At 50.6% G+C, this 27,805-nt stretch overlaps 6 protein-coding genes across 6 annotated transcripts; 1 reads left to right on the forward strand and 5 right to left on the reverse strand.

The window, feature by feature from the left end:
• Nucleotides 1-68: 68 nt before the first annotated feature.
• On the reverse strand, nt 69-1,819 carry CKM354_000639300 (uncharacterized protein; the record flags this gene model as incomplete). The annotated part of the gene is made up of 2 exons (XM_044801707.1): nt 69-1,461; nt 1,524-1,819. 2 exons carry the CDS (start codon nt 1,817-1,819, stop codon nt 69-71), a joined length of 1,689 nt encoding a protein of 562 aa, XP_044657642.1.
• Nucleotides 1,820-2,512: 693 nt separating this feature from the next.
• Nucleotides 2,513-2,931, reverse strand: CKM354_000639400 (uncharacterized protein; the record flags this gene model as incomplete). The annotated part of the gene is made up of 2 exons (XM_044801708.1): nt 2,513-2,763; nt 2,829-2,931. 2 exons carry the CDS (start codon nt 2,929-2,931, stop codon nt 2,513-2,515), a joined length of 354 nt encoding a protein of 117 aa, XP_044657643.1.
• Nucleotides 2,932-5,135: 2,204 nt separating this feature from the next.
• On the reverse strand, nt 5,136-5,776 carry CKM354_000639500 (uncharacterized protein; the record flags this gene model as incomplete). Its single annotated transcript, XM_044801709.1, has 2 exons — nt 5,136-5,353; nt 5,422-5,776. The coding sequence occupies 2 exons, from the start codon at nt 5,774-5,776 to the stop codon at nt 5,136-5,138; spliced, it is 573 nt and encodes a 190-aa protein (XP_044657644.1).
• A 3,601-nt stretch (nt 5,777-9,377) lies between these two features.
• CKM354_000639600 (uncharacterized protein) lies at nt 9,378-10,406 on the reverse strand (the record flags this gene model as incomplete). Its single annotated transcript, XM_044801710.1, has 4 exons — nt 9,378-9,570; nt 9,643-9,870; nt 9,926-10,279; nt 10,375-10,406. The coding sequence occupies 4 exons, from the start codon at nt 10,404-10,406 to the stop codon at nt 9,378-9,380; spliced, it is 807 nt and encodes a 268-aa protein (XP_044657645.1).
• Nucleotides 10,407-16,740: 6,334 nt separating this feature from the next.
• On the forward strand, nt 16,741-18,417 carry CKM354_000639700 (uncharacterized protein; the record flags this gene model as incomplete). The annotated part of the gene is made up of 1 exon (XM_044801711.1): nt 16,741-18,417. One exon carries the CDS (start codon nt 16,741-16,743, stop codon nt 18,415-18,417), a length of 1,677 nt encoding a protein of 558 aa, XP_044657646.1.
• Nucleotides 18,418-19,494: 1,077 nt separating this feature from the next.
• CKM354_000639800 (uncharacterized protein) lies at nt 19,495-27,464 on the reverse strand (the record flags this gene model as incomplete). The annotated part of the gene is made up of 9 exons (XM_044801712.1): nt 19,495-21,591; nt 21,650-26,169; nt 26,219-26,474; nt 26,523-26,693; nt 26,746-26,930; nt 26,980-27,043; nt 27,103-27,172; nt 27,221-27,327; nt 27,381-27,464. 9 exons carry the CDS (start codon nt 27,462-27,464, stop codon nt 19,495-19,497), a joined length of 7,554 nt encoding a protein of 2,517 aa, XP_044657647.1.
• Between the last annotated feature and the right edge of the window lie 341 nt (nt 27,465-27,805).

A 27,805-nucleotide genomic window follows, 5' to 3' on the forward strand; every position in this document is an offset into this window, starting at 1 on the left:
CAATGGCTTCTGCCCAAACTTTAGCTATACCACCAGAAAAATAGCTGTTGGGCCTAGCTTGTTTGTTCCTAGTCTTCAAGACTCAATCTCCATACGTTTCCGACCTTGACTCGTTCGTGAGTCTCATGCTTCGCACGGGTCAGTCTGACCCGTGGCCAATATCTGTCGAATGAATAATCGAAATTCACGTCTAGACCACTTTGACGGCTACCCTTCAAGCACCACATGCCATCCCCTTTAGGTTTGCGATATACACGACCCCTATCGACATCCTCGAACTCGAATTCGTGGTAAGAGTCGTACCCTGACAACCAAGACTTCATTATCGTGTCGTGATCAGGGATCTGCTTCATGCTGTTGTCTGCAAGCAAGACAATAGGGTTGAAATTCCAATCGAATCCAACCGCAACATGCTGGAACTTTCCATCGTGCTGTAGGTCTAGACGAAGTAGAGTCCAAGGTTGTTGAAAACGCATAGGTTGACCCTTCTTACGATTTTCAGAGCCACCATAGACCGCCCTGGGCTTTAATATCAGGGAAGGTGAAATCAACAGTCCGGGATTGCAGAACTCCAAGTCCTCGCACGGCACTGATATGTCCAGATTCTTCCGCACAAAGATGTCCTCGATCTTCATTGGACGAGGCTCAAACTCTCTGTAACAGGCATAATAGATATGGCTTCGGTCGAAATATAAACTATGCCTTCCCTGGAGGTCCAGTTCATTCTCCTTAAAGTCAATGCTGACTCGTGCGAATTGGTCCTCTTCACTAAGACGGCGTAAAAATATGCCAAGATGAAGGGTCTTTTTAGCTTTTCCTGTTTCACTGTGAAGAAATGCGAGATATGTGTCCGCGCAAAAAGGCGTCATCTCAAACGAGATCGACAAACCTCGATTTGTCATCTGAAATCCCTTTTGTCCTCGTGCGGGAATCCTTCTCCTGAACAACGAGCATCCGGCGAAATGGTCGGGGCTAGGTGCTAATAGACCAGCAATCCTTTTGTCTTGGTCCATCTCCCACGCGAAGATCGAGTGATCATCGGTCTGCTTCATAATCTCTTCTTGAAGCCGAGTGAATGCCTTCTCGCCTTCGCCATAGAGCAGAGGCATATTTATGTCGAATATGCCTAGTAGACTATAGGCGCGATCCTCGGGTCTTTTTGTTTTGCGTCCGGCCGCCCAAGACATTCGCTGAGCGACAGACCGTTCATATACTTGATTTTGAATTAGGACGCCATAGTCTACACGAGTTTCCTCATGTATTATTGTGGCTAAATCGTGCTTGGATCCTAACTTCTCCCACCGACAATTGAAGAACCAGACGACAGGCGGAGCTATCAGCTCTTGCAAAGTCCAACCCCGTTTAAACCAGCTACTTTCCTTGATATCGTAACTCTTGGTAGCAGATGGTGACTGACTGATGTTGGACAGGTAAGCGTAACAGATGCCTGAGTTCTTGTACCTGGAAACGTTAGATCAGCATGACATCTGATGTTCTGCACCTCGGCACTGGACAGCACGCACCATCGATACATGGAATTGATCGCTTCGCTGAGCTCTGCGCTGCTGTCTTTGTTGATGCAGCACGTATCGACCCAGAGATATTCGTAGCCATGCTGGAGAGCAAGTCTTCTACACGCTTCAACCTTCTTGTATCCAGGTTTGTTTTTCCCAGTCCCTTGCACAATGTCTCGATAGTTCAACTCGTCTTCATCCTCTCCCCACGTATGCGACAGAATAGCGTACGACGGAATCTCACCAGGGTTGAGATACTTGGTGAACTCCAGTTCTCGGTCTACGAGACACTTCAGTAAACGCATAGTGCACAGGGTGGGTATGAAAGTGAGTGAGGGCTGACAGGGACAATTCTGTTCCATGGCATCAGCGCATCTTTTAGCCGAGCATTGACATGGGCACAGCCACACTCTCACCGGAGCATGCGCACCTCAGGTACAGCTCTAATGCTGTGTGACCTCAGTTCATCCACTCAAGCTCGCATATGTATCCACATCATGACTAGGGTTCCTGCAGAGTTGACCTGTTCTCGGACAACTCTGCGTCTGCTTGAGCTTGTGCTGTAGATACAGATAGAGGACGATTCCTCCTTCGCTTCGACGTACAGTGCAAGGTCAAAGAGAACCACTTCCATCCCCACAATTTCACAGTTTGGACATAACAACGATTGCGTTGACGGTACATGAAGACTTGATTTGGGTGCTGCTTGATCGAGGAGCGTGTGTATCTTGCCGTGGCTCCGGTAGGTGAGCAAACATCTTGTCAGCAACGGTTTTGATCATTCAATTCTCCAAATGATGAAGTTCCAAACACGTAGTTGTAAGCAAGCACTCCCTGAATCCTCTAGAGTTGCAGAGATGTGAGCTAGAACTCACAGTACGATGCTCTGTCCGTGGAGAGGAGTCGTTTGACTATTGATTATCGAGAACTTAAAGCGAACCAGCCCACCCAGCCCAGTCAGACACTGACCAACCTCCAGCAAGGACATTCCTTCTCACTCAAGCACCGGCATTTGCAACCCTACATCGCGTGATAGCCGAACATCCACGCTGCCATTCATTCGCAGGCTGCCCAGGACGGCAATTGGTAAAGCTATTACCCCTTCGCGAGCACGGAATTCCATTCCTCTTCAGGGCTCCGTACGAAATGTATCGCTTGCTACCGTCAACCAGCGACACTTCCAAGATGTCGCTGTCCGCAAAGTCGCGGCGGACTAGATGTGGAACCAGGTCAGCAAGTAAGAGATCACCTAGAAAAGAGTGAATGTCAGCTTCTGGCTCCTTCGGCAAAAGGTTGTTACGTCTGAATACGGACCATCGAGACCCCGACGGGAGATGGAAAGATCGTCCTGGATTGAAGGGATTGCGCTGCCCAGGGCAAGTGTTGCCAAAGCTGCAATGAGGATAGGATTCATCATGTTGATTCGATGATGCGAGATGACTCGAGACGATGAAATGGGCTGGGTGTTGAAGGCGAAGTGGGAGTGCTCTGTGACGAATGTACTTGATGGATGAGTTCAGCATCATGGTGATCAGCGAAGTCTGCGCATTCATATACTCGCGAATGGACGAAGTGCCGGACAATTGGAACTCTGGGAAGAATCACCGGCATGTTGCAACATAGAAAGTGGCATAGATTGCTCTATCGCTGCACATCTGGGCAGACGACGATGGACCTGAGGCGTGGAGCGGTAGACATGGTGCTCGTACTGATGCTGTCCGCGTCTAGCTAGACATCGTCCTCGTATCAGCTCTGCTAGCTGTAGGAAGCTAGTCTCGTACCGATTAGGAAACTCACGAAGTCCTCAAAGGGTAAGCCCAAGGACTTACGTATAATCCCTGTGTGTGCTCTCAGTGGGTGCCGCTCCGCGCTCTGCTAGCACACAACTAATAAAACTTGCAGAGTTGGCACTCGGCGAATGCTAGCCTGACCAGCAATTTGGTCACTGCATTGAATACGAAAGCTAGTCTATGGTGCTCCTTGGCGTTTGTGAATTGAGCATCTTGGTCTGAAATCGGAAAAAGTTGGAAAATCCAAGACTGACGCAACATATCGATCTCTGAAGGCTACATTTGAAGCACCTTTAGCAGTCATGCTCCCAGTGAGTTTGCGAAAGCTGCGAAAAACCCCAAGTAACAGAGCTTGGCAACCTCGGAATTCCGTTATTGTCGGTGCGTTGACCGAAGCAGTGCTGCAACTTCTGATGGTCGACGCAATGAGTCTTGGGATATGTGAATAGTATAGACAGTCAAGCACTGTCAATTTAGCGATATGCACGCAACAACTCATTCGTTCCAGCACGACAAGTGGGCATGAATCAATTTTCTTCTTCTTCGATGGCGAGTCAAGCCAGGCGAGCAATGAGAGTCGTGAACATGGGTACAGAAGTGCTTCTCGAGTCCAAAACTCCAGAACGACATTCTATGTGGCTTCTAAATCAGAATGCGGGTTATTGTAGAGCGTTCAGAACCTGGAGGGTGAGGTCGGGGAATTCGCCAGGTCTAGAACACGGTGCCTGTCATTGACCCACGATGGCGATTTCCATCGATCGGAAGAAGTGCGGCGGAGGGATGTGCCGATGAAGTTTACCAGGTCACAAGCTTTTCGCCGAATTCGATGCCCGGAATGGCAAAGCTTCGCAACAAGACCAACAACGCCTGAGCCTAGCCGGCTGTCAAGTCAGCGCTTACAATAGCATGTCTGACTGGGCAAAGGCGAAGCCATGCCATTAATGACAGCACTACTGCTGATCAACAGTCTGCAGGACCCGTGACCTCGTACCTCGTGGAGGCATTTTCGCGTACTAGTGAGGAACTAAAATGGACTTGGTGGTAAATGAGCACACGGTCCGTCCTGGCCAAGCTATTTCAGATCAAAACAGCTCTGCGGCCGTCCAACGTTTTGTTCCAATGCACCGATCGATTCTCAACATAGCACCGAGAGTGCGAAAGAGCTCCCTTCACCAGAGGCTAAGCTGCTCTGATTTCTGGGAATCATCATTGACACAAGAGACGGGCAACCATTCAGCAGAAAGAGCATCTTATATTCTGCAAGCTCTTGCGGGTGCAAACCTGCAACGCGTGATAGCCGCATGTCCGCTTTGCAACACGTTGGTTGACTTGGTTGCCCCTCCGAGAACATCGGACTATCTTGGTAAATTCATAATTCGTTATTCTGGTTTGCTCTACTAACAGCCGTCTAAGACACAGAAATCTCCCTGTTTCGACATCTCTTATTCTAGTCGTCTATTAGATCACCTTTTTGCAGTCCCATAAAGGATCAACAACAGTCCAATGCACCCAAGCGTTATGATAGGCCCGTTATTGAGTAGAGGACCGATCCACGTTGATAATCTATCCCTTCCCTTCAAGTTAATGCGTCTGCTGGCAGCGTCTCTTTCTGCTGCAGCCTCCACGCTAAAGGTAGAAATCTTTTCCAAGGGACCCTGCCAAAGGACATCTAGCCTATTCTCTTTCGCCTTGCGATCGATGAAGCTCTTCGAGGCTGCGAAATTGTCGAGAAATGCTGGCATTGGCCGCAAGATAGCGCTTAGTGGCCGAAAAAATCGTCCCAGTGGACTGGAATGATAAGTTTCGGCTTCGTCGCGTCTACCGTGTGCGTCTAATATGATTCCTGGAACTCCGAAGGTTGGGCACCGAGCACGCCGATACCCAGGTACAACACGTCCACGTTGAGGTTTGAGAACTTATTCGGGACGAAATTCGCGCTAGGGTGGATCAACATGCTACCCTCTGGGTGTGCAATGCGGAAGGAGTAGCGGCCCCCATCTTTCATGTCACTCGTCTTTCCAGGTAGCACGAGCGGCGCGTCGATAGTGCCTGGGTAGTGATTACCGGGTCTATGCAGGCCTTCAAAGATGCGGATTTTGAAGTCGCCCACCTCGTACACATCATGCTCACGGATGAGCTAGAGGGACTTTTCGGGTAGCCGGAACCGCGAGCGATGTTGAGGGTAGAATCGGAGCCATATATCCTGCTGCCCAGCAGTTTCGCAACTTCCGGAGCATCGAGGGCGTGATCGTAATGGGAATGCGCGACAAATATACCATCACATCGTGTGATATTGGCACTGCGAAGGGTTTCTTTGATCAGAGTGATATCCGGGCCCAGTTTTCCGAATGCCACTCGCAACAGACTCGGCCGCGAGAGGAAAGCATCTATGAAGATACTGGACGAGCCGTCGGTAACGTAAACAGAAGTGGTCCCGAAGAAAGTGGTTTTCACAGAATGCTTGTCCCCCATCTTGGCGGAACGTGGTACTATGACTATGCGGAACAAGCGCTGCAGACAGGAAGGAATTCTGTTCTGACAGAGTGGTTGGGTCGGTGTGGTTTTGACCTCGACCAAAACGCGTCAGCGATCTCGCGCGTCCTTTCCGCTTGCCCCGCAAATCCAACTTCTACTTCACACTGCTTTGCACGTCCACGACGTCCCTGCGTTACTGCAAGATGAAATGTGCTCCGATCATGTGCGACAAATCCTCGTCGCACAATTGATCATGGCAATCGCGGCCCTTCACGCTGCCACGAGAGTCCACAGCGAAATCGAAGCTGCAAGCTCTTGCGGTTGCAGACCTGCAACGCGTGATAACCGCATATCCACGCTGCAATACGTTGGTTGGCTTGGCAGGACGACAGTTGCTAAGGCTGTTGCCCTCCAAGAACATAGGATCCCATTGCTTTGCGAGCTCCGTGGAAAATGTGTCACTTCCTACCGTCGACGAGCGACATTGATGTAAACCTGTGTCTCCAAGGACGACCGACTATGACGCCTATATACAGATCAACTACAGCACGACGAGAGATGCAAATATCGTCCTGAAAGGCAGAGGGAGGAGTGCCGTTGCTTTTCATATTTCTTGCAAGAAGCTTTGTAGGTGAACCCGAAACTTTTAGGTCGTCCGAAATAGCATGAATACTGTGCGTCATTGAAGATGCATTGCGGAGATCGACAGTTCTGAGCCATTGGCAAGGCGGCAATGCGGCTGATCTATAACCGTGCAACACTGCCGTTCAACCTATTGGTAATGATATCAGATCCAACGCTACATGGGTCCTGACTCCGCTACATTTGCTGACCACTTCGCTTCCTCCCTAACATCCCTGCGATTGTATCGGACGACCCACGTTTTCTTTGAGACGATAGATTATCAAATTTTAGGTGGCGACGTAGAGAACAATGGCATCCAAGCATATCGCAAGCATAATGAGGAAGTGAAGAGACGAACGGAGTCATATGGGCTCTTGAAATGGAGCCTCGGAGATGGATGAGGTCCATCATGCGAGTACGCTCTACAACTTCTCTATGACGTTCCGGTATCTACAAACTAATCAACACAATCCTGATAGATCTCTCGAAGTCGTAGTTCCGAATGAGGAGTTTCCTAAGGGCAATGAAGGAATCGAGGTCCAGCCACGAATGAGAGATTTGAAACGCATTTATCGACAACAGGCATCCACTAATGCTGCTTGCATTGTGGGGGCAGTAGTAGGCACCACAGCGATTGCGCTTTCGTGGTACAAGACTGTCTTCTAGTAGACGGGCAGTATATCTGTGCCACGAGCGAAAAGTGTTCGATTTAGTCGTTGCAGACTCTTGTATAGTCGTGTGATATATCGATTTCTTAAAGAGACCAACGACAGCCGATGTGCTCCTTGCAATGAGTTTCCTCGCTCTAGATAATTATCGTGTACAACTTATTGCCTGATCTTACCCAGCTCCTTAATCTGCAGACCATCGCCACACAGCTGTTTATGCCTCCCAGCGAACGAATTCCATGTCTTTAAGGCCAAAAGATGATTTAATTTGCCAATGTCACGATTGATATTCCAGCTTCTTGCGGTCAAAGTATGTGTTTTGGAAGCAAATCGACTCTCTGAGAAATGTAGGCGATGCGCCACCTCGGCGTGAACGCCTATCGGGCATCCTGAGCATGGACTGTGCAGCGATCAAGCTGTGAACCGAGCAAAAAATCTAACACCTTCATTCGCGTTTGATTAGCAACTTGCAGCATCGTACGCACGCCCATCTTTGGGCTAAACTGCAGGCTTACCCCTCCAAGTGCCGAGTCCGCAGAGGATGAGGGGCAGCATGTTGGAACCCTTTCCTGCGACGCGCAGACGTCTTGGAACTGTTGGAAACTTGTGGGCTGGGAAGTGACTACGGCACTGCAATTAACCTATTAGCAATACGCTGAGTCTTCGTGTCCAGAACAGATTACTTACGAGGTGTAACTTTCTTGCAGCGGCCGTTGATAAAACGACAGCAGACAGCCCTGGTCTCTCCGCAGCCCCTGTACACTTCCTGAGAGAAAGAGACTGAGCACATTCCGCCCAGTGCGAGCAGATAAGGAGCGAAATGCATTGTGCTGGAGGAATACTTGTCGAACGATTTTGGTTGTAGTGATTGGGGTGAACGTGGTCTCCTTGCGGGTCAGAGGTGCATGTACATATAGACAGATCAGAGATGACGATTTCGCTTCTTGTTGCGTATCTGCTCGATTGTGGTCGGTTCGTTAAACGGAACCGTTGACTGTTGAGCCATTGGATCGCATTTATCGGAGAGAGAGAGAGAGCGAGGGCCTAGAGAAATGATCTGCAGCGTATCTGACATCAGAAATTGCAATGTCTCGAATCAAGACCTTGCGGAGCGATATCGACACGTCTAAAACGCTAATGGAATAAAATTACACGGCGAAGAATTGATTCAGCAGTCGAAGATGTTTCACAGCCATTTCAGACAAGGTTCCCTTCCCATTGCGCTTCTGCGGCGCAGACTCGAATGGGACTCCTCATACGCTAACATAGAGCCAGAAACTCAGATAGCTAGGCTAGAGCGTGCTGTGTGTAAGTCTCTCATCTACCACAAGGTTCACCGAGTAGGCGCAGTTGATTACAAACAATTTGACACTATGCCAATCTTCGGTTCCATGTTTGCCGTTGTCTACAGTGCGGCTTCGCATGTAGGCTCGAACAGCACTTATGATGCGTACAATATTCGACAAGACAATCGTGAAACATTGTATACAGATGTCACAGACACCTGCAGCATTTTAGATTCAACGGCGCGATCTAAGAAACAGTCAAGCCAGATGCGAAGCGAACGATATCCGCTACCGAGTGGGACACGGCAATTTCAACAGTGCCAAAGCCGGTCTGTTCCACGAGCAAAGGGTCAACCGCCCCAATCTATGTCGAGCAGACGAGAATGTCCAACTCTGATCAGACTCGCGTGCTTGCCTTTGCGCACAATGATGAGCCTATCAATACAAATTGCTGTAGCTCTCCTGTCAGCCCAAATTTTTGTCTGATGAATGATGACATTGTCCACCTTCACTATAGTCTGGGCAACAGCATCTCAGCTCCGATCTACAAGCTCCTCGTTGACCTTCTGGACGTTTTGAAGTATCTATCCGCCCGGAAACGGGTATCTCTCAACTAAGCTAGACACGCATACGTTACACGAGGTAAGAAAGCTGGCATTTCGAGACGTCTTTCTCCTATTCTGATAGAGAGGAAAGCTTCTGAGAACGAACCCTAGTCTACATTACGCTTGCCTAAAGGCAAGTGCGCCCCTCTTGTAGTTTAAAGTCAATCGCTTCAAACTGGAATTGAACGAACTGATCCACTGTGACACGCGCCTGCGAACACGAGCATGTCAAGTTCACACTGTTGTAAACCCCGTCAATTTGCGGAACGATTGTCATGTTAGTACTGAAATATCGCCAAGAGAACTCGTTGCCGACAGGAGTAATACTCCAGATGGACCGAGGAGGGTTCACTCCTTTTCCATCCGCGAGCAGAGCTGACGCAGTGCAAGGCCCGGCGTAGCTATAGTATAAGCATTAGTACGTGATGACAAAGATCGAGTATGGGGTTCCAAACCTGTCTGCTGATGGAGGCGTGCCGACTTTGTAATAGCCTGATAACACGGCAGTGACACGTGCAAAGGCTCCTTCTCCAATTAAGCGGGCGGCTAAGGATGACATTGGACTGCCGAGATACCCCGAATTTACTTGCCTAAAGAGGTTGATCACCCTATAGTGAAAGTTAGCATGCCTTTCCTAGCCGGAAATCACGATCCAGATGACACTTCATGACTAGATGTACCCATACGACTGGGGGCTTTGAGCGAGACCGTCGATCTGGAAAGCAGCTCCTGCTCCTACCGTATCTCCACCCCCGCCTCCGGTCCATGGAAAGTAAGGCACTCTCGTGCAGTTGATACCCACACCTGATTCGTTAACAGGGGTGCATGCGTCAACGGGAAGAGGTAGCAGGGTGCCGTTCCCAAAGTCCTGGTAGACCTCATCGAAGTGTCCATTTCGAATAAACTGGCTGACATCCCCGATAATCGGAAGATTGGGGATATTAGAGAACAAGAAACAAGTACAGACTGGAGTCGTAGAGGTTGTGGTAGTGGTGGTAATCCTTGTACTTATTGTCGTTGTTGGCGAGGGAGTAATAGAGGATGTAGTGGAGGATGTCGTCGTCGTCGGTGAGGAAGTAGTCGAGGAAGTAGTTGTTGTTCGTGAGGAAGAAGTGGAGGAAGTAGTTGTTGTCAGCGAGGATGTAGTGGAGGACGTAGTCGCAGTCGTCGAGGAGGTGATCGATGATGTAGTCGTTGTAGTCAACAAAGGAATCGAGGATGAAGTTGTGGACATCGAGGAAAAGCTCGAGGATGTAGTGGCTGTAGGCGAGGACGTGGTAGAAGAGCTTGTACCCTGAGGAGGCGACACACAATGGCCTTGGCGGCAGCGCTGGCCATATCGACACTGTGCAGTTGACATCAGCCTTCGTACTTGCGAACACAGGCCAACAATGACAGTGAAACCATCTCACCTGTTGTCCACAGCGTCCGCAGTTCCTAGCATCGGTTTTGACGTCCGCGCAATCCCCGCCGCAAACCTTTGGGCAGCATTGTAATCCTCTCGGACATTTGGGCTTTTCGCACTTTTGTCTCAGACATTGACAGAATGTCTTTACACCTTCATATGCGAGCTTCTTCAGCTCTTTGTTGGGACATTGCGAGGAGCTGTATCGTCTGCGTCACGGCAGGTTGTCGCAGAATTTGTGAGTTTTCGGATCGTTGGACAGTGCCGATATGAGAAATTTGTAAATGCCTGTACCAGCGCGAGTAAGCTCATACTCTGTTTGCTGCTAGGGGATGATGGAGAGCAGGCGCCCTTTGAACACTGTGGATTATATCGTGCTGAAGCTGGACCTCCCCGCAGCAGCACAAAGCATGCAAGCGTCAGTAGGATGCCGCGAAACATTGCGAGTGTGCTCCAAGAGGAGTTGAAGGACAAGCACGACCGTGGAGCGACGAAGGTCCCAACTCGCAGACCAGGCCAGGTCGGGCATTGCTGCCCCCTTTGTAGAGCCGATCGTGGGCTGATCTGGCCTGCTTCTCTAGTCTCCTTCCCGAATGAGAAGGTGGAGGCCTTTCTTAGTGCTCAGCCCTCAAGCCCGTGGTCTTCGTGATGCGTTTAGGCAGCGTTGAACGTGCGTCGCAAGACCAGCACCCAGAAAGCTTCACGGCTGTTATCGACCGTCTCGCAGCCTCTGATCCCGTCGACGTTGGCCGTTGCAGTCGCCGGTCTGGGGCTTGTTCGTCATGCTTATCCATTTGCCACTACTACCAATTTCCCTGTTGCAACTCGACCTTTCGCTGCTCATATGATTGTCGCTTCGAGATGTTGTCGATACATCAGGCCATAGCTCCGTCACGATGCATGTACGCAGTTTCAGTCTCGCCCTCTACTTCATGCTCGACCTGTTCAGTTAGGTTCCGACTCCACGGCATTTAGCGTCCCTGAATTTCAGCCACATCATAAGCTCCGCACTATTTGACACTAGCGAATGTAAACTTGCGATCACGCGTGTCGTGTAGCGAGAGCTCGGGGCGAGCGGGTGGTTTGTCCTCGTTTGCACAAAGATAGGAACAATGCAATGATGCAGGTCAAAAGCGCAGGAACGCGCTGACTTCCGTAATGGAGCGAAGTGACCGCACTTCGCTTTACTTGGGTGCTGCATTTAGCTGTCGTTGGCCGAGCTGAAAGACCACGCACTTTGTACGCACGAGATGAGAGGCCGGCCGCGCCAATGCCGGCGGCCGCTCAAAATCGCATTCGCTTTGTTGCCGTCGGCCACGACAAAGCACCATCACCACCGTGGCACTTTCTGCATTTTGCCAGGCGTCCTGTACAACTCGCAAGCTCCACCGACCAGTACCGGCAGCAACTCGGCACTACCTTCGCCATAACGTCTGCAATCGGTCGAGGTATTCTTCTGTCCCGCTGAGTCTTGCACGGGTTGCAGCTCTTATTGCCATTGAGGCGCTGCTAGTTGGGGATCGCCTGACAGCAAGGACGGCACACCCGAGATCTATTATGGAACGGAGCCGTTCCGAAGCTAAACTCATCTCTCCTCCTTCCGCGTTTTGCTCTCGAACGTGGACAACAAACAACTGAAAATCCATATTCCTACGCATCCTTTCGGCAACAGCTCGGGCAGTACGAATTCACGAGCCGAGCATCTGGTGGAGTTGCTGGAAGTATACTCGCCCAAGAATTGACAGATGAAGTGCGGCACAGGGAATTGATACACACCCGACAATCCACCCCGTGACAGTAATGGGTTATCTCCGCGGCAGTTGACTGTTCCGTGCGAATGCGCCTACCTATCATTCGCGCAAGACCAAGAGACAATACTAGCAGTCGTCAGCATCCACCTTCTAGAAGCACTATACAATTCAGCCTTCCCTGCAATCCTTCCAAATACAAAGCTTCAGTCATACCAGCACAATCCACCTATCCTTGAAGCTCGATATGGAGCCGTAACAGATGAGAACAGAGGCTTTTGCCCGGCCGTTAAGAGCAACGAGTAAGCTTATGATCTCTGCTACTTTACAGTAATGAAGATACTGTCCAGCTATCTGAACATCTCCGGCGCCCATCCCATATCCGAGGCCGTCCCGTTGAAGGTACTGGGATCGATGTAGTGCGTCTACGGCATCTGATCCCTTTCCTTAAATTTGGTCAGCATCACCGTAGGGCCAGTGGACTGACCGGAACCAACGCGTTGCACTTGCACTCGTCGTTCTCGCTAAGGGTCCATCTTCAATACATCGTTGAAGTACTCATTCCAGGCGAGCGTCATTCCCTCTGTGAGTGACGGAGGAACGGCAGGGCCAATAACGAGCGCCAGTGGCCTTTGGTGGAGATTGCGTAGAACAGCTCCAAGATCAAACGGCGAGAATCGATACTGCTCAATAATTTATCGATATCGAGCAGTGCTGTCATCTGACACGAGCGCTCGTGTTCTCATGTAATGCTGACCATGAATGCGATACTTTCCCCACGGAGTCAGTCTATGACTACTAGGCAGACGGGCTAGGAAATCAAAGGTTTCGGTAGATGACATTGTCACAACAGACGCATGGCTGAATGTGTGTAAAGGATGATCTAGAATGCTTCGGAATTTTGTAGTGCTTATCGATCGCTCATAGTGCTCGTCGCTTTCGCATAAGCCACGCCGTCTGGACTGCTGACTCGTTCTTCAGTATTTCGGGCTTGCGGTGCCAATATTTTCTTTCGGGCTACGTGCACATAATGTTGTTCTTCGAAATCGAATGCATCCGGACAGGTCGCTATTTGCCAATTTGCTACTTGGGCCGCGTTCGATACTCATTCAGACTTCACTAATGTTTGTGGCAGTGTCATTATGCTATCTACCACTCTACAAACGCCGAATGCTACTGAGATAAGCATTTGATCTTATCCATGAACAAGCGACGTCTATTCCGACTTGTGGGGATCCTCCCCCTCCTCTTCTGTCTCCTCTCTTTCCTTCTTCGTTCCCTTGTTTCCTCCCTTGCGTCCGCTACTGTATGCCCTGCATCGCGTGATAGCACTGCATCCACGGTGATATGGGTTGACCGGCGGTCCCGGCCTACAATTACCCTTCATTCCGCTACGTTGATCACACGGCACATTGTTGGGATGAAGAACGGGATAGTGAATGTGTGCGCCATATAGTGGATGGTCTTTACCCGCTGATCTCGGCTCAAGCTTTGGCTGATCGTCTGACAGAGAATGAACGTAAGCAGGCAGCTCGTTACACAGTGGACCACTTCATGTCAGAACTAACCAATAGATGTCAACAGGTCATCTTGTGCTCTAGGGATCGCACGTCCCGAAGCCAGTGCTGCCAGAGCTGCGATAAAGATGAAATTCCTCATTTTTGTATGTTTGTTGGTTTGCAGTATAGTGAAGGCAATAAGCAGTCGAGGAGCTTTAGCGAATGTTGCAAAGGAGGACCTTTGGAGAATAATGCAGAGGAGGAGTCTGGCGGTATGATGAGTCCACAAATTAATAGTCTTCGTAAATGTCTATGTATACGATCAAAAGGCCAACAGCAGATCGTGTTCAAGGTCTTCACTTTTGAAAATAGGACAATGAGCATCGTATTTTGAAACGTGAGACCTTGGAAAATAGGACAATGTGCATCGTATTGTGAAGTGCCAGACATTAGAAAGTAGGACAATGTGCATCGTATTGTGAAGTGTCAGACCTTTATTTTCGCGTTTCTTCTGACTGGTCTAGGCAGATCTGGCATTGTGGAGTTGCAGGTCATCTCCTCGAGGCTGCGATTGGTTTGCGCCCGCTAAACGCATTGACTGATAGGTGTACTGTTGAGAACAATTGATCTATATGTCTCCAAGTGTCTGGAGGTCCTTCGACGATCGGAGCTCGTATCTAGCAGAGACGCTCAGTTGTGCATCGACGGATGTAGGTCTGAGCCGCGGGGCCATACATTTGAGCATGTCAGTAATCAGCCCTATACGAAGCCCTGTTAGTTCGCGCTAAATTGCTAGGGAGCAGGGGAAATGATCGACTTCATCGATCTGACACGGTGTTGGACTAGCTATTCCGGGAAGCGCTTCCACCATAAGAGGAAAAAATTCTTCGCACCAAGCTCTATATAGCTGAGCCCTAACCTTGACATCCTTGTCACAGCAAACGCTATAGCGCTTTTTGGCAATGACAATAGCAACGGCCTGAGCCTTGCAGCTTGAACGGCCCGTAAAAGAGGTATTACCCTCATTTTCAACGTGCACAAAACAGAGCTGCGACAAATGTGATTTCGATAATTGATCATGAAACTCAACAGATACATTACAGACTGCCGAGTGTCGCGTTGGAGCTCCCATCGTCTTGGAAATTGGCACAGCGACATTTATAGACACTTGTAAGGACACGCCGAAGCACACCCAGCAAATGGAGTCAGAGTCCACATAATTCTGTCCTCCAGACCAAAACATACAATCTGTGTTATGCATAATCGGACTCCGAGCATCCGAGCACAAAAACGTTTCCGGGCTCTTCTGCTAATAAGCTGTCTTAAACAAGCTAGAGAAAGGCTTGCAAACGCCTAGAGGCGCGAGGTACACCCTGCTACCCAGCCTCCGAAATACAGGTGGCGGATCGTAATGATACAGGGATATTTGCTTCCCTCGGATTCTTAGCGAGACAAACGCGTCGTGCTGTATTTGTTGCTCATAAATGACCACACGTGTAAACACCACTGTCTGTGACCGACTTGAAGAGGTGAGTGATGAGGTAGCATGAGCGAGCATGCACAACTGGGGAGCTTTAATCTTCTTCGCCGGCTGGTGCTTCGTTCCGTTGATCTATGTCTATCTCGTCGTGCCAGAAACGGCAGGGCAGAGCTTGGAAGAGATTGATGAACTTTTCGAGGGCTCTTGGTTCATGGCGTGGCGCAGCGCGAAGGGATCGTCGGCAAAAGTCGAAGTTGTGGATGGGTTTTCTCCAACGTAAGTGGGGATTGTGGTTTGGATTTTGGCAAGATGAGCTGACCTGATGTAGTGCGAGCATTGATGGTACGCAGCAATCAATGGGGCATGAGGTCAAAGCTGTGAAATTGTCGGCTTGAGATCTGTGGTTGTTTCAGCCAGTGATGTCTGCAGCCAATGCGGATGTGATACCTGATCATGTTTGTCCTGGCTTTTCCAGTATAGGTCATATTCTTCCGCGCTGGTGGCTTCTGTATGCATCCAAATCCCAATGTCGCTGCTGTCGAATTGACGATCTTGCGAAGCCCAAGTGATCTCATTGCAGCGTGGCCAAGATAGTGATCCAGCAGTACATGCGCCTATTATTGCAGACTCCACTGGTTAGAGTAAAGGCTTGATGACTGCACTGCTTGCGCAACAGAGCATGAAGAGTGAGCTGCTGTACAGCGCAGATTACTAGATACTACTAGTGACCGCTTATTAGGGTTAGAGACTTGATGTTCGGCGTATATTGAGGAGTCGTAGTATGTAGCCACACCGGTCGTGCGCGCGTCTCTCTTAGACGCTCGCTCCGGAGAATGTCCTACCAACAGTAAAAAGAATGAGCCGAATGCTAACGTGGAGGAAGCGGCTGAAAGGAGACAAGGTCACATAGGGATCCTGTGTTACAGATCGTGAGCAGGCATCAATGAAAGGAAGCTACCGGTCTGTGCATGACGTGCTTTCGTCAGTAGTGGTAGAAAAGGCTTGCGGCTGCACAGTATCTCTGTGAGTAGACAGACGGTCAATGACCGCTGATATCCGTGCTAATTCCGGAAAGTGAAATGTCAAAGAATTCGATACTCTTTTTCCAAGGGCGGCCTCACATTATATCGTGCGAAAGGCCTGCGTGGCAGCACGATGGATATTCATCTCAGTTATGTCATACGATACCACACATCATGCCGCTATGCGCGTCTTCTCTTGGATGATGGATCTGCTCATAGAGGCGTGCAACATTGTTCGCGAGGATCAGTTCAAATCTCCTGGAGCGCAAGATCCTCTAGACGCCGTCTTCGAGCGCTCTACACGCTCACCACTCTTTATTCATCAGCTTATACTTAGTAGTGATGCTCCATTGTGAATTGAGCTTCCAGAGTCTGTGAGACCGTTAATCTCATCACAGGAATCGATGATGTGTTAGAGAGGAGCGGGGTCGGAAATAAGCGTCAACATGCATCGCTCGTCCTCGGCAGCTAACGAGTAAACAAAGATGCTGTCCCAACCTGTTTTCATGATCGAATTAACGAGCTCAAGTCTTGGGTAAAGTCCACTAAAGCCCTTTTCTGCATCGAATGTGAACTTTCACCTCCTAGTAGTGCCGATAGCGCGAGACAGATCGGCTAATCGCAATGCCTGCAATCGAGAACTCCGAGCTTCAGGATGCTCATCTTCGTGATGGAAGGAAGTTTGTCCAGTCAGACGTCTTGATAATTGGAGGTGGTTTCGGTGGCGCTTATGGACTCTGGAAGATGCGAAAGCTAGGGTTTCAGACCAAGCTACTCGAAGCGGGCAAAGAGTTCGGCGGAACATGGCATTGGAACAGCTATCCTGGCGCTCGTGTTGATTCCGAGATGCCATACTACTCGCTTTCGATCCCTGAAGTCTGGAAAACTTGGAACTGGAAAGAACGCTTCCCGGGCCATGACGAGCTTAAAGCATACTTTAGACATGTGGACAAGATTTTGGATCTGAGCAAAGATGCATTCTTTAACACAATTGCAACAAGCATCAAACGTGAACACGGACTATGGGTAGTTCGGACAAGAGACCATCGCGAATTTCGCTGCACTTATTTAATCCTTGCGACCGGATCCTCCTATAAGAAGCATCTGCCTGCTTTTCCAGGTTTGGACAACTATAAAGGCAAGGTGATTCATGCCGCAGACTGGCCTAGTGATGGTACAGACGTGAAGGGCAAGAAGGTCGGAGTGATCGGGAACGGTGCGACTGGCGTGCAACTAGTTCAGGAACTGGGCAAGCAGGACTGCGATTTGACCGTTCTAATCCGAACTCCGATCCACGCATTGCCTATGCGTCAGCGTAAGTTCACGATCGAAGAGCAAGAATCAACCAAATTGGCATATCCATATCTCTTCGAAGGAGCACAAAATAGCCGTGCTGGGTTCCCATTCAGAAATCAAAGCAAATCCTTTTGGGACGCAACGCTAGAAGAACGCGAGGCTGTTATGGAAGAAGGCTGGAATCGAGGTGGCTTTGCGTTCAATCAAACCACATATCGTGATTTCATCTGGGATCGAGCAGCCAACAAAGAGTTTTACAACTTCTGGGCCAAAAAGGTCCATCAACGGGTTACTGACCCCGTTAAGGCTCAAATTGTGGCACCCATTCCACAACAGGCATTGGTCGCCACAAAACGGCCTAGTTTGGAGCAAGACTACTACGATGTCATCAATCGCTCAAATGTAACAGTTGTCGATCTGAAAGCAACGCCCATCAAAAGGTTCTCAGAGGCAGGCATTGTAGCAGGCGATATATTGCACGAGCTGGATCTACTCGTCTTAGCGACTGGATACGATGCAGTGACTGGCAGTCTTCTCAACATGGGTCTCAAAGACGAGAAAGGCGAACCTCTCGAAGATAAATGGAAGGACGGCGTGCGAACGTATTTGGGCTTGATGATTCCGGACATGCCAAATTTGTTCATGGCCTATGGGCCACAAGCTCCAACATCGTTTGCCAATGGCCCGCCCATCATCGAGATCCAGATCGATCTTATTGCACAAATGATTGAGAAGTGCCAGGCGGAGCAGTTGTCTTCGATAGCTACGAATGATGCAGCAGCCGAGTCGTGGGCGCAGGAAGTCCGCGACATCGGTAATAAGACGCTTTACCCGACGGCCGATTCGTGGTATATGGGGGCAAATATTCCTGGTAAGCCACGAGAGATGTTGCTATATCTTGGTGGGATGGATACATATGCACAGAAGTGCCATGCGGCGATCGATTCTTGGACTGGTTTTGTCACAACAGGGAAAGATCAAAAGCCTTTTCGAGCATCCCTTTGACATGAGAAGCGGTCAGAACGTTGTACGCCCGATGAAGAGCCTGGCAGATCATCGAACGTGCAGACAGACGATCGAACCATTGTTGAAGGAGAATGGAGATCCTACATATTCGCACCTTCTAGATGTATGCTGTATTCTTCGAAGCACTCTTATCCTGTGGCTTGAACTGTATTCGAACCAATGCCACAAATGTTGTTATCCGCCTGCCACCTTTTGTTGACGAATACCATCTCCATTCGAAGGTTCCCGTACGGCTACGTCAAGATACACCGCATACGTCCACTCCCGTTTATCCTTCCTGTTCTTCCAGCGCAAGCAAACCCATGAGCTCACTCAACTGACTATTTATGAGAGAGGCTGCAACCGAGCGTGGGTCTACGGAAAAAAAGTCCAGAAGTCGCATCCTGGCTTGAATGCCTAATAATGACACCCAATCGTTGTCTCTAAGACTACCATCAGTTAGCAAGATGGATCACAATCGCAAACGAATAATGGAATCGTACACATGATCCAATACATGGCTTTATACAAGGACCCAAAGGCTTTCCAGTGAATTCCCCTTCCGGAGGGACCTGACCTGGATACTGAGTCTTGCATCGTTGATAGCAGTCGTCGTAAGTCATGACTCTTTGATACGGCCCACAATCTGCTGCAGCGAAGCTGCAGAGAAGTGCAACAAGGGTCGTGATGGCTGTGGATTGCTTCATGTCGACGTTCACTTCGCGGTGTGGGGCTGGAAGGCTGGATCGGTTGGAATTACAACGTTGTTGACGAATGTTGTGAGGGAGAGGAGTGGTGATAGCGAGCGAGATTGAGAGGACGATCTATTGTTGCTATCAAAGCGTCCAGAAGGACTATCGGCTAAGCCTTGGCGCGTATTACTCCTCAATGGCTAAATCTACGGATCAGTAATCATGTTACGTCTAGTTGACGAAAGCAGTAAGAAATAGCACGACGGGCTCGATCGAATGTCTGACCAGGTATAGACGGACTGTAAACCGGCTATGAACTACGAACTCCGACCGATCAAATGCCATAATTCTCATTCCCGTGGTAGCACGCCCGACGCATGGACTTCTATCCCCTGTTGGCAACGACAATCTTACTCTTCGCCGCAAGATCCCCGGCGAGTTGCTTCATGGGCACGTTGGCCATGATCTCAAACACACTGACCTCGACCAGCATTTGTTTCGCGATCCAGTTCCTGACTTCGACAGCGACTAGACTGTCCACGCCATACGCACTCAGCGGCTTGTTGACATCAACATCGGCTGCTGGGATCATCATTAATCTTGCGAGTCGTTCGGCCATGGCATTACTAATCAGTTCAACAGCGGTACTAAGATCGGCACAGCGTGAAAGCTCGTCTTTGAGTTCCGTCGCCGAAGAAGCGGTCGAGGATTTGCCGCCGTGGAGGTTTCGCAAGCCAGCGAAGCGGTTATCGTCCATCCAATACCATTGAGGTGAGTACTCATTGTACGGCAGACCACACATGACTTGGGCAGGGTGAGCATCACTACCCTCGATGGCAGTGGCGATAAGGCCATGCAAGTCGGAGTTATGCATGACTTTCAAACCCATTGCTTTGACGTGGTCGACATATTGATCATTGTCGGCAACGAAGCCAACTGACAACAGGTATCCGATGTCGATCGTCATGGCTCGTAGACCAAGGGAACGTCGGTAGGATGCGAAGTAATCCTGGAAGATGTTGCCGCATCCGTAGTTGCCTTGTCCTCGGTGGCCCATTACACCAGCAAGAGAAGAGAGCATAACGAAGAAGTCGAGCTCCTGTGGTAGAAGTTCATGCAAATTCCAAGTGCCGTGTACCTTGGGTCCAACAGGGATGCGCAGGTCATCAGCCGTCATGCTGTCGAAGAGTGTATCCTTGAGGACCATTGCTCCAGTGACACATCCTCGGATGGGAGGCAGATGGCTGATATTGCCCAGCACCGCCTGCAGCGCCGCACGATTGCCCACATCACAATCGAAGGCGATTGCGTTGGTGCTGTAGGTCTTTCGCAGATCTTCTACGTATGCCTTGTTTTCCGCACCAGATGCTGCGGAGCGAGAGAGGAAGACGAGATGTTTGGCACCTTTCTCAGCCAGCCAACGTCCAATCTCCCGACCGATACCGCCAAGACCGGCAACAATGTATGTGGCATCCGCAACAATGCCGACCTTCGGGGTGCGTGGTACGGCAGGCACAACATCGGCGTCGTCGACACGTAACACCACTTTACCCATATGCTTGCCAGTCTGCATGTATCGGAAAGCCTTCTCTATTTCCGAGAAAGTGAATTGCTGAATCGGCTGTACAGGTCGAAGGGCACCTCCATTGATCAGTTTTGAAACATCATCCCACAACTTCACCGCTCGAGGCGTAGGATTGTTCTCAAAATCCAGCAGGTTGACGCCGATATAAGACTTGTTCTCCAAGAAAGGTTGCATGTCAAGGCCTGTATTGGCGAATAGATCTGCTTTGCCAATTTCCAGGAAACGGCCAAACTTGGCAAGACAGTGCCAGGACTGTCGCAGAGCTTCACCAGCGAGCGAGTTGAGGACGACGTCTACGCCCTTGCTCTGTGTCATGCGCTTGATACCTTTGGCGAAGCTCAAGTCACGGCTACTGAAGATGTGATCTTCTGCAATGTTGTACTGCTTCATGATGAGCTGCTTCTTCTCTTCAGACCCAACTGTGGCGAAGATTTCGGCGCCGATATGTTGGGCAAGAATGATTGCGGCCTGACCAACGCCTCCAGCTGCGGCGTGGATCAAAATGCTCTCGTCGCGCTGCAATTGACCTGCTGTGACAAGAGCGTAGTAGGCCGTGAGGAAGATCAACGGCATCGATGCCGCCTCTTCAAAGCTCATGCCTTCGGGCATTGGAATGGCTCCCTTTGCTGGGAAGCGCACAAAAGTGGCGAAGGTATCGCAACTTGCAGTCATCACTCGGTCGCCAGGCTTGAAAGCCGTGCTGGCCGAGCCAACTCGAGTGACAACGCCAGCGACGTCCACACCAAGTTTCTTCTCGTTGAGGTTGCCGAGAGCGACGAGGACATCCTTGAAGTTGAGACCAACTGCCTTAACCTCGATCTCGATCCAGTCGTCCTGAAGTGGCGTATGGTAGGTCTCGTCCTCTTGCCAGCGGAATGTGTCCAAGAGACCAGGAGTCTGTGTGTGTCAGTAAGCAATAGACATAGACGTTGAAATTGTCTGGAATAGTACTTACCTTGATAGTCAACTTGAGCGGATGACCACATTTCGTGAATGAAGTGGGTTCGGGCTCTCCTCTAGCTTCGTACTTACGAAGCGAAGCATCGACGTCAAGTGTTCGCTCGACACGTGGCAAGTAGACCAAAGAGCCTCGTGCCGCATACTCACCATCTGCAGTCTCGCCACGACTGTGAGACTTCGCCACCTTGGTAATGGCAACGGCTGATTCTGCTGCGTTGACATTCTCGTGGATATCAATGTCCAATGTGGCGAGCCGGATACCTGCGTTCTCGTTGCGAATGGCTCGGGCCAGACCGACCATGAGCGACTGATGTGGCTCGAGGCAGTCCATTGCGGCACCGCCAGTGACCCATAGAGTTCCGGCGGAGCTCTGCATAAGCTCGCGCAAGGTGGTCCAATTGTCCTCTGAGATATCAGCGAGGAGTGGTTCCTGCCACTCTGCCAGACAGATGCAGTATGTGTCTTTGACGTCCTGGACGCTGACATTTGGCCACTCAAGGATGGTGCAGTCGGACTTCTCGGTCTTCAGAGCACTGGCAATCGCCTCAGCCAACTTAACAGAAGCAGAATCTGCGGTGCGAATGATCGCAAACTCTGCACACTCCTGCTCAGCACTGGCAGCCGTCTTAGTAGAGACAATCAAAGAGACTGGCTCTTTCGAACCTTCCCGATCACCTCTGACATCGAGATCAACACCAGAATATCCAGCTTGCTTCAGTGCAGCGTCCCACTCGGGAACATCAAGCAGCGGACCTCCAGTGCGACCATCGTCTTCACCCAACCACCATCCAGGCAAAGGACCCATGATGAAACCACAGAAGATGCGCTTGATAGTGACTTCAGAAAGTACCAGCTGACCACCAGGTTTGAGTAGCATCTTGCAGTGATTCAAAGTCTCCTGGATGCTCTTTGTGGCGTGCAGCACATTTGCGCAAACGATCAGATCGAAGCTTTCCGGTTCGAAGCCTTGTGCAATCGGATCGTTCTCGATGTTCAGCGTGCCGAACTCCATAATTGCAGCATCTTGCGTGAAGCGATCGGCGGCCTTGGCCAAGAATCCAGGCGAAATGTCTGTGAAGTAATACTGCGATGCCTTTGACGATCCGTCTTCTCTTCGCAGACGGTCAAGCACATGTCCTGTTGTGCCACCAGTACCGGCTCCAATTTCACAGATTTTGAGGCCTGGTCGTGTGTCGGCGATGAGACCCACATATTCCGCGCAGTTTGAATTGTACGAGGCTCCGAAAGCTCCTTGATAGAACGTATACAGCAAATCATCCTCCAGCATGACCTGTAGTGGTTCGACTTCTCTCGTGAAGATCTTGTTGAGGTTCTTTCCAATGCGGTCGACCATTTGAACTGTAATATCTCCAGAGTGGCTAGTCGATATTCGCTTTCGCGCAAATTCGAGCTTGCTGTCCACTTCAGCAGGATCCGAGGAGATGGGTTCGAACTCCTTGATGCGGTCGTGCATCCACTTCACGTACAGCTTCCAGAATCCGTCCTGCGGAATATGAGAAGCTCCATCGGCCTTGAACCAGTCAAGACAGCGGTAGATGTGCACCAGGCATACATACTCCAGCAGATCCAGCACGGAGTCATCGTCGGCGTTGGGGATGGTTCTGGAGTAGATCGTCTCTTTGATCTGCGCAGGCGACATAAGTTCTACATCGGGATGCCAGACCTGAGTGAAAGTACTGGCTCGGACTTCTGGCTGCTCAGACGAAGCACCGACTGATGCAAGACCCAAGCCTTCCATGACGATCAAAGGCTTGCTGTAGTCTTCGGTAGTCACGGAGATCTCCGAGACCCAGGTAGTGTAGCTCGTCTTCTGCGCTTTTGACATACCGACCAGTTTTGAGCCTGGCACCTTGGGCACATCGGCAGCGATGAAGATTCGCTCGAAGGAGAAGGGTACCACTGCTTCGTTCAGAGATTGTTCGGTTCCACTGATAGAAGGGAACAGAAGATGTAACACGCTGTCCAGCGTGGCAGGGTGTATGATGGATTCATACTCGAACTGCTGCGGCATTGTGGCTTTGGTATCTGGTATTGTGATTGTACCATAACTCTCACTTGGTCCGGCGAACAGAGACTGGATGTTACGGAAGACCGGTCCATATTTCATGCCGATGGTCTCGACGTTATCGTAGAGGAAGGCTCGCGCAGGCTTGTTGCAGCGTTCTTTCGCCTCAGTGAAACTGTTTTGAAGCGCCTTGGCTTCAAGGACCGCCTCTTGCTGCATCGTTGGCGTCAACGATGAGGCGTAAGTGATCGAGATCAGACCACGTGCATGCGTTGTCCACTCTTTGGCATCTGCTGACCAGCTAGACACGGTGAACTCGTTGATTGTAGAAGACGGACCAGCTTTGGTCGAAATCCTCCGTGGATGCAGCTGTACCATGACTTCAATGCCTTTGACGTCGTCAGGGACTCGCAGAGCGGTGACAATAGCGACATCGCGGAGTTCGAAGCCAAGCACTTCTTCGTTTGCATCGGCAAGCTGGCGGGCCGCCTCGATCGCCATGACCACCATACCAGCTCCAGGATACAATATCGCGCCTTGTACTTGATGTTCACGAATCCAAGGGGACTCGCTACAGCGCAAGAAGTTGCGCCAGGTCGGATCCACAGTTCCAGGGATTAGATAGCCGATGAGATCCTTGCGCGGTGCTTCACGTAGACGGTATTCTCTACTCAGGTAGCTCTCGTCCCAAAATGAGAGCTCGTGGTTCCAGTTATATGGAGGCAGGTCAGTGAGCATGTTCGTATCAGCATGAATGTCGTTAACTTTGTCGAGGTCGACGCGACAGCCGCGAGCCCAAAGCTCGCCAATCGCAGAAAGTGCTGTTTCCTCGGCATCAAACTTCCTGCGAAGCAACGTGGAGTAGGTAAGGCCTGAAAATTTGGTGTCGCGGAAGATATCCAGGAGGTATGATCGCAGCGCGGAGTGAGGTCCGACCTCGAGGAACACGCTTGCGAACGGATCTCGGTCGTGAGACTTGCGTTGATCATTCGTGTGGTTGAGCAACGCCTGCGTGGCCGCCGCGAAGGCTACAGGAGAGACTAGGTTATCGACCCAGTACGAGGGACCGAGCTCACCCGGCTGCACCAGCTTCCCAGTGACGCTCGAGAACATCGGAATGGCATCCTGGTTGTTCACGGTCGGTAAGTAAGCGAGAGCCTGTTCGTACGCCTCTCGGACTGCGTACATATGGTGACTGTGATACGCGCAATCGATCGCAAGTCTTGTGCAATTGATCTGCTCTGACTTGAGCTGCTCGTACAATTCGTCCACAGCAGCGACGTCTCCCGAAACGGTGCAAGCCTTGGGGCTGTTCCAGCATGCGACGATAGACTTTCCTTGTGTGAGCTGCTGTAGACGATCTTGAATGGCATCGCCGCCGAGGCTGACTGCCATCATGGCGCCTTTGGTACTTTGGCGAGCGACAGTGCTTGAAACATGGCCACGCAACCAAGCAACAGTCATTGCTGTCTCGAAGGATACGTGTCCAGCAGCGTAAGCGGCTGCGATCTCTCCTGATGAGTGACCCACGACTGCGGAAGGTTTGATGCCCCAGTGCGCTAGCAAATCCACAAGGGCGATCTGAACTGCTGTGCAGAGAGGCTGACTGTACTCTGCAAGTTTGAGAGTCTCTTCTGCGTCGGCGCGCTGCAATTCGTCGATGATGTCCCAACTGCAGCCTAGTGGACGGATCACATCCCCAGTACGTGCGATGCTTGCTCTATACGCGTCGTAAGTGAGCAGAGCGCGGCCCATAGTTAGCCATGCAGCGCCTTGACCAGTAAATGCGAACGCAACTCGAGGTATAGTAGCATCAGATGACCGTACTGGAGCCGTGACACTCTCAAGTGCAGCAACAAGCTCCTCCGCGCTGGAGGCGACGGCGAAAGATTTCCATGGATGCGATGTGCGCTTGGAAGCAAGCGTGTATGCAAGTTCGTCCAGCTTCAAGCTTCCGTCCTCTCGAGAGGTAACATATTCGCGAAGAGTGCTTGCCGTCCTCTTGACTCCAGACTGGTCGTAAGAGGAGAGAGGGAACACTCGTTTCCGCTTCAGGCCTTGGCGCTGTGGCTCAGGACTGCTTGGTAGCGCCTTCTTCGCTGTTCGGTGCCGCCCAGAAAGACCATTTCTCGACAGATATGACGCCGCGTCTTCAAGGACGACATGTGCATTGGCACCCCCGAAGCCAAAGGAGTTTATACTTGCCCGGCGAGGACCATCATTTGGCCATTCTATGGTCTGTTCGGGAATCTTGACGTTGTTGGGTAAGGTGATAGCGGGATTGAGCTTCTCAAACCACAAGTTTTGTGGGATGAGACCTCGTTCAACGACCAGTGCCGCTTTGATGACACCGGCGACACCAGCTGCGCCTTCAAGATGGCCAATATTTGTCTTGACACTTCCGACGTAAAGATCCGTTGTGCGATCTTTGCCGATAGTCTCGGTGATCGCGTGGGCTTCCAATGGGTCTCCAGCCTGAGTGCCAGTGCCTGTAGATTCATGTCAGTGAAGGCCCGAAATCAGTCTGGAGGATCTTACCATGTGCCTCAACATAGCCTGTGGAACGCGGATCGACGCCCGCCTGCGCATACGCTTTACGAATAAGTTCCTGTTGCGCTTCACTGTTAGGTAGCGAGATTCCAGGTGTTCGCCCATCTTCATTGGCTGCTGATGCTAGAACCACCGCACGAATCGTGTTCCCATCTCGAAGAGCAGCATCAAGAGGCTTGAGGACAGTGACGCCAAAGCCCTCACCACGAGAGAAGCCATTGGCCTTGTGATCCCACATTTGCGACTGGGCGGGCAGTTAGCTTAGCCTCTAACATGTCAGCGATGTACTTGCCTTTCCATCTGGCGACAAGATCTTCGCTGCGCCAAGCAGAATGGACATATCAGGACCAAACATCAGGTTAGCTCCAGCCACCACTGACATTTCGGCTTCGCCAGTACGAATACTTTGACAAGCAAGGTGAAAAGCTGTCAAGCTGGACGAACAGGCCGTGTCCACAGTCATCTATCACCGATTAGTATCTCCAATCCAACCTGTACAGCGGTGATCGCCTCACACTAGGCCCTCGCAGGTTATAAAACCATGATAATCGATTCGACGCAAGAGAAGAGGACAGTCCGGTCGCGTGGTAGATCGATGGTCCCTCATTATCTCGTGCTTGTAAATTGGGGAAGTCTCCAGTAAATGTGCCGATGTATACTGATGTTTGTGTTCCAGAGATCTCCTGCAAGGTCAATCCAGCTAATGGCATCTCAGTACAGAGAACCAGAAGGGCATCCACGTGACATACCATTTTCAAATCCTTCATATGTGGCTTCTAACAACATACGATGTGTCGGATCCATGGCTTTCGCCTGATCGTTGAATGTCAAGAATGCACATCGGACATAGACGTAGCATCAGCTGTACTCACCTCCTTCGGCGTAACTGAGAAGAATGGTGCATCGAATACCTTGAAGTCCTGCTTCAAGAAATGTGCGTGACTACAGTCGAAGTCAGTCGCCAGTCCGATCCTGTTCCGCTTCACTTACGTTTGTTGTATGCTCCCCAATCGCTCTGGATCAGGGTGGTAGAAGCCATCGATGTTGTAGCGGTCTTTGGGGATGCTGGAACGCGCTGATCGGGCGTCAAGCAACATCTGGTCAATCAGCGTTGAACTAAATAAGCGGGAAGTACAATGGCCCAGCTTACCTGCCAAAAGCGCTCTGGGTCGGAGCCATCGCCAGGAGCTCTGAGAGCAATTCCGACGATGGCGATTGGTGAAGTGGCACTCATGACTGTGCTTTCGTGTGTGTCAAAGCTTCCTTCTGCACGCTGTACACTTGACTGGATTCCAAGCTATCTGAGCACACAGTCGAAAGCTTGCCCTAAACCAAGCCTTTTGCCGTCTGCGGCCAAGAAATTCGAAGCGTCTGCTTGATGAATGAAGAATTATGGGACCGAATGATGTGACAGACTCGTGTGGGGATGATGAAGAGAGCTAGACGAGACGCGAGGGAACCTGAAGGATTCTTTAAGTTCTCAAGATCCTACCTTCTCTGGGAACGGAATTGCCTAGGGGACCGCGAGGAGCTCACGATTGTTCTGCCTTGCCGCGCATCATCTCAAAGGGCCCT

Source organism: Cercospora kikuchii (assembly GCF_019650295.1).
Source record: "Cercospora kikuchii DNA, contig_00004, whole genome shotgun sequence".
Classification (NCBI taxonomy): domain Eukaryota; kingdom Fungi; phylum Ascomycota; class Dothideomycetes; order Mycosphaerellales; family Mycosphaerellaceae; genus Cercospora; species Cercospora kikuchii.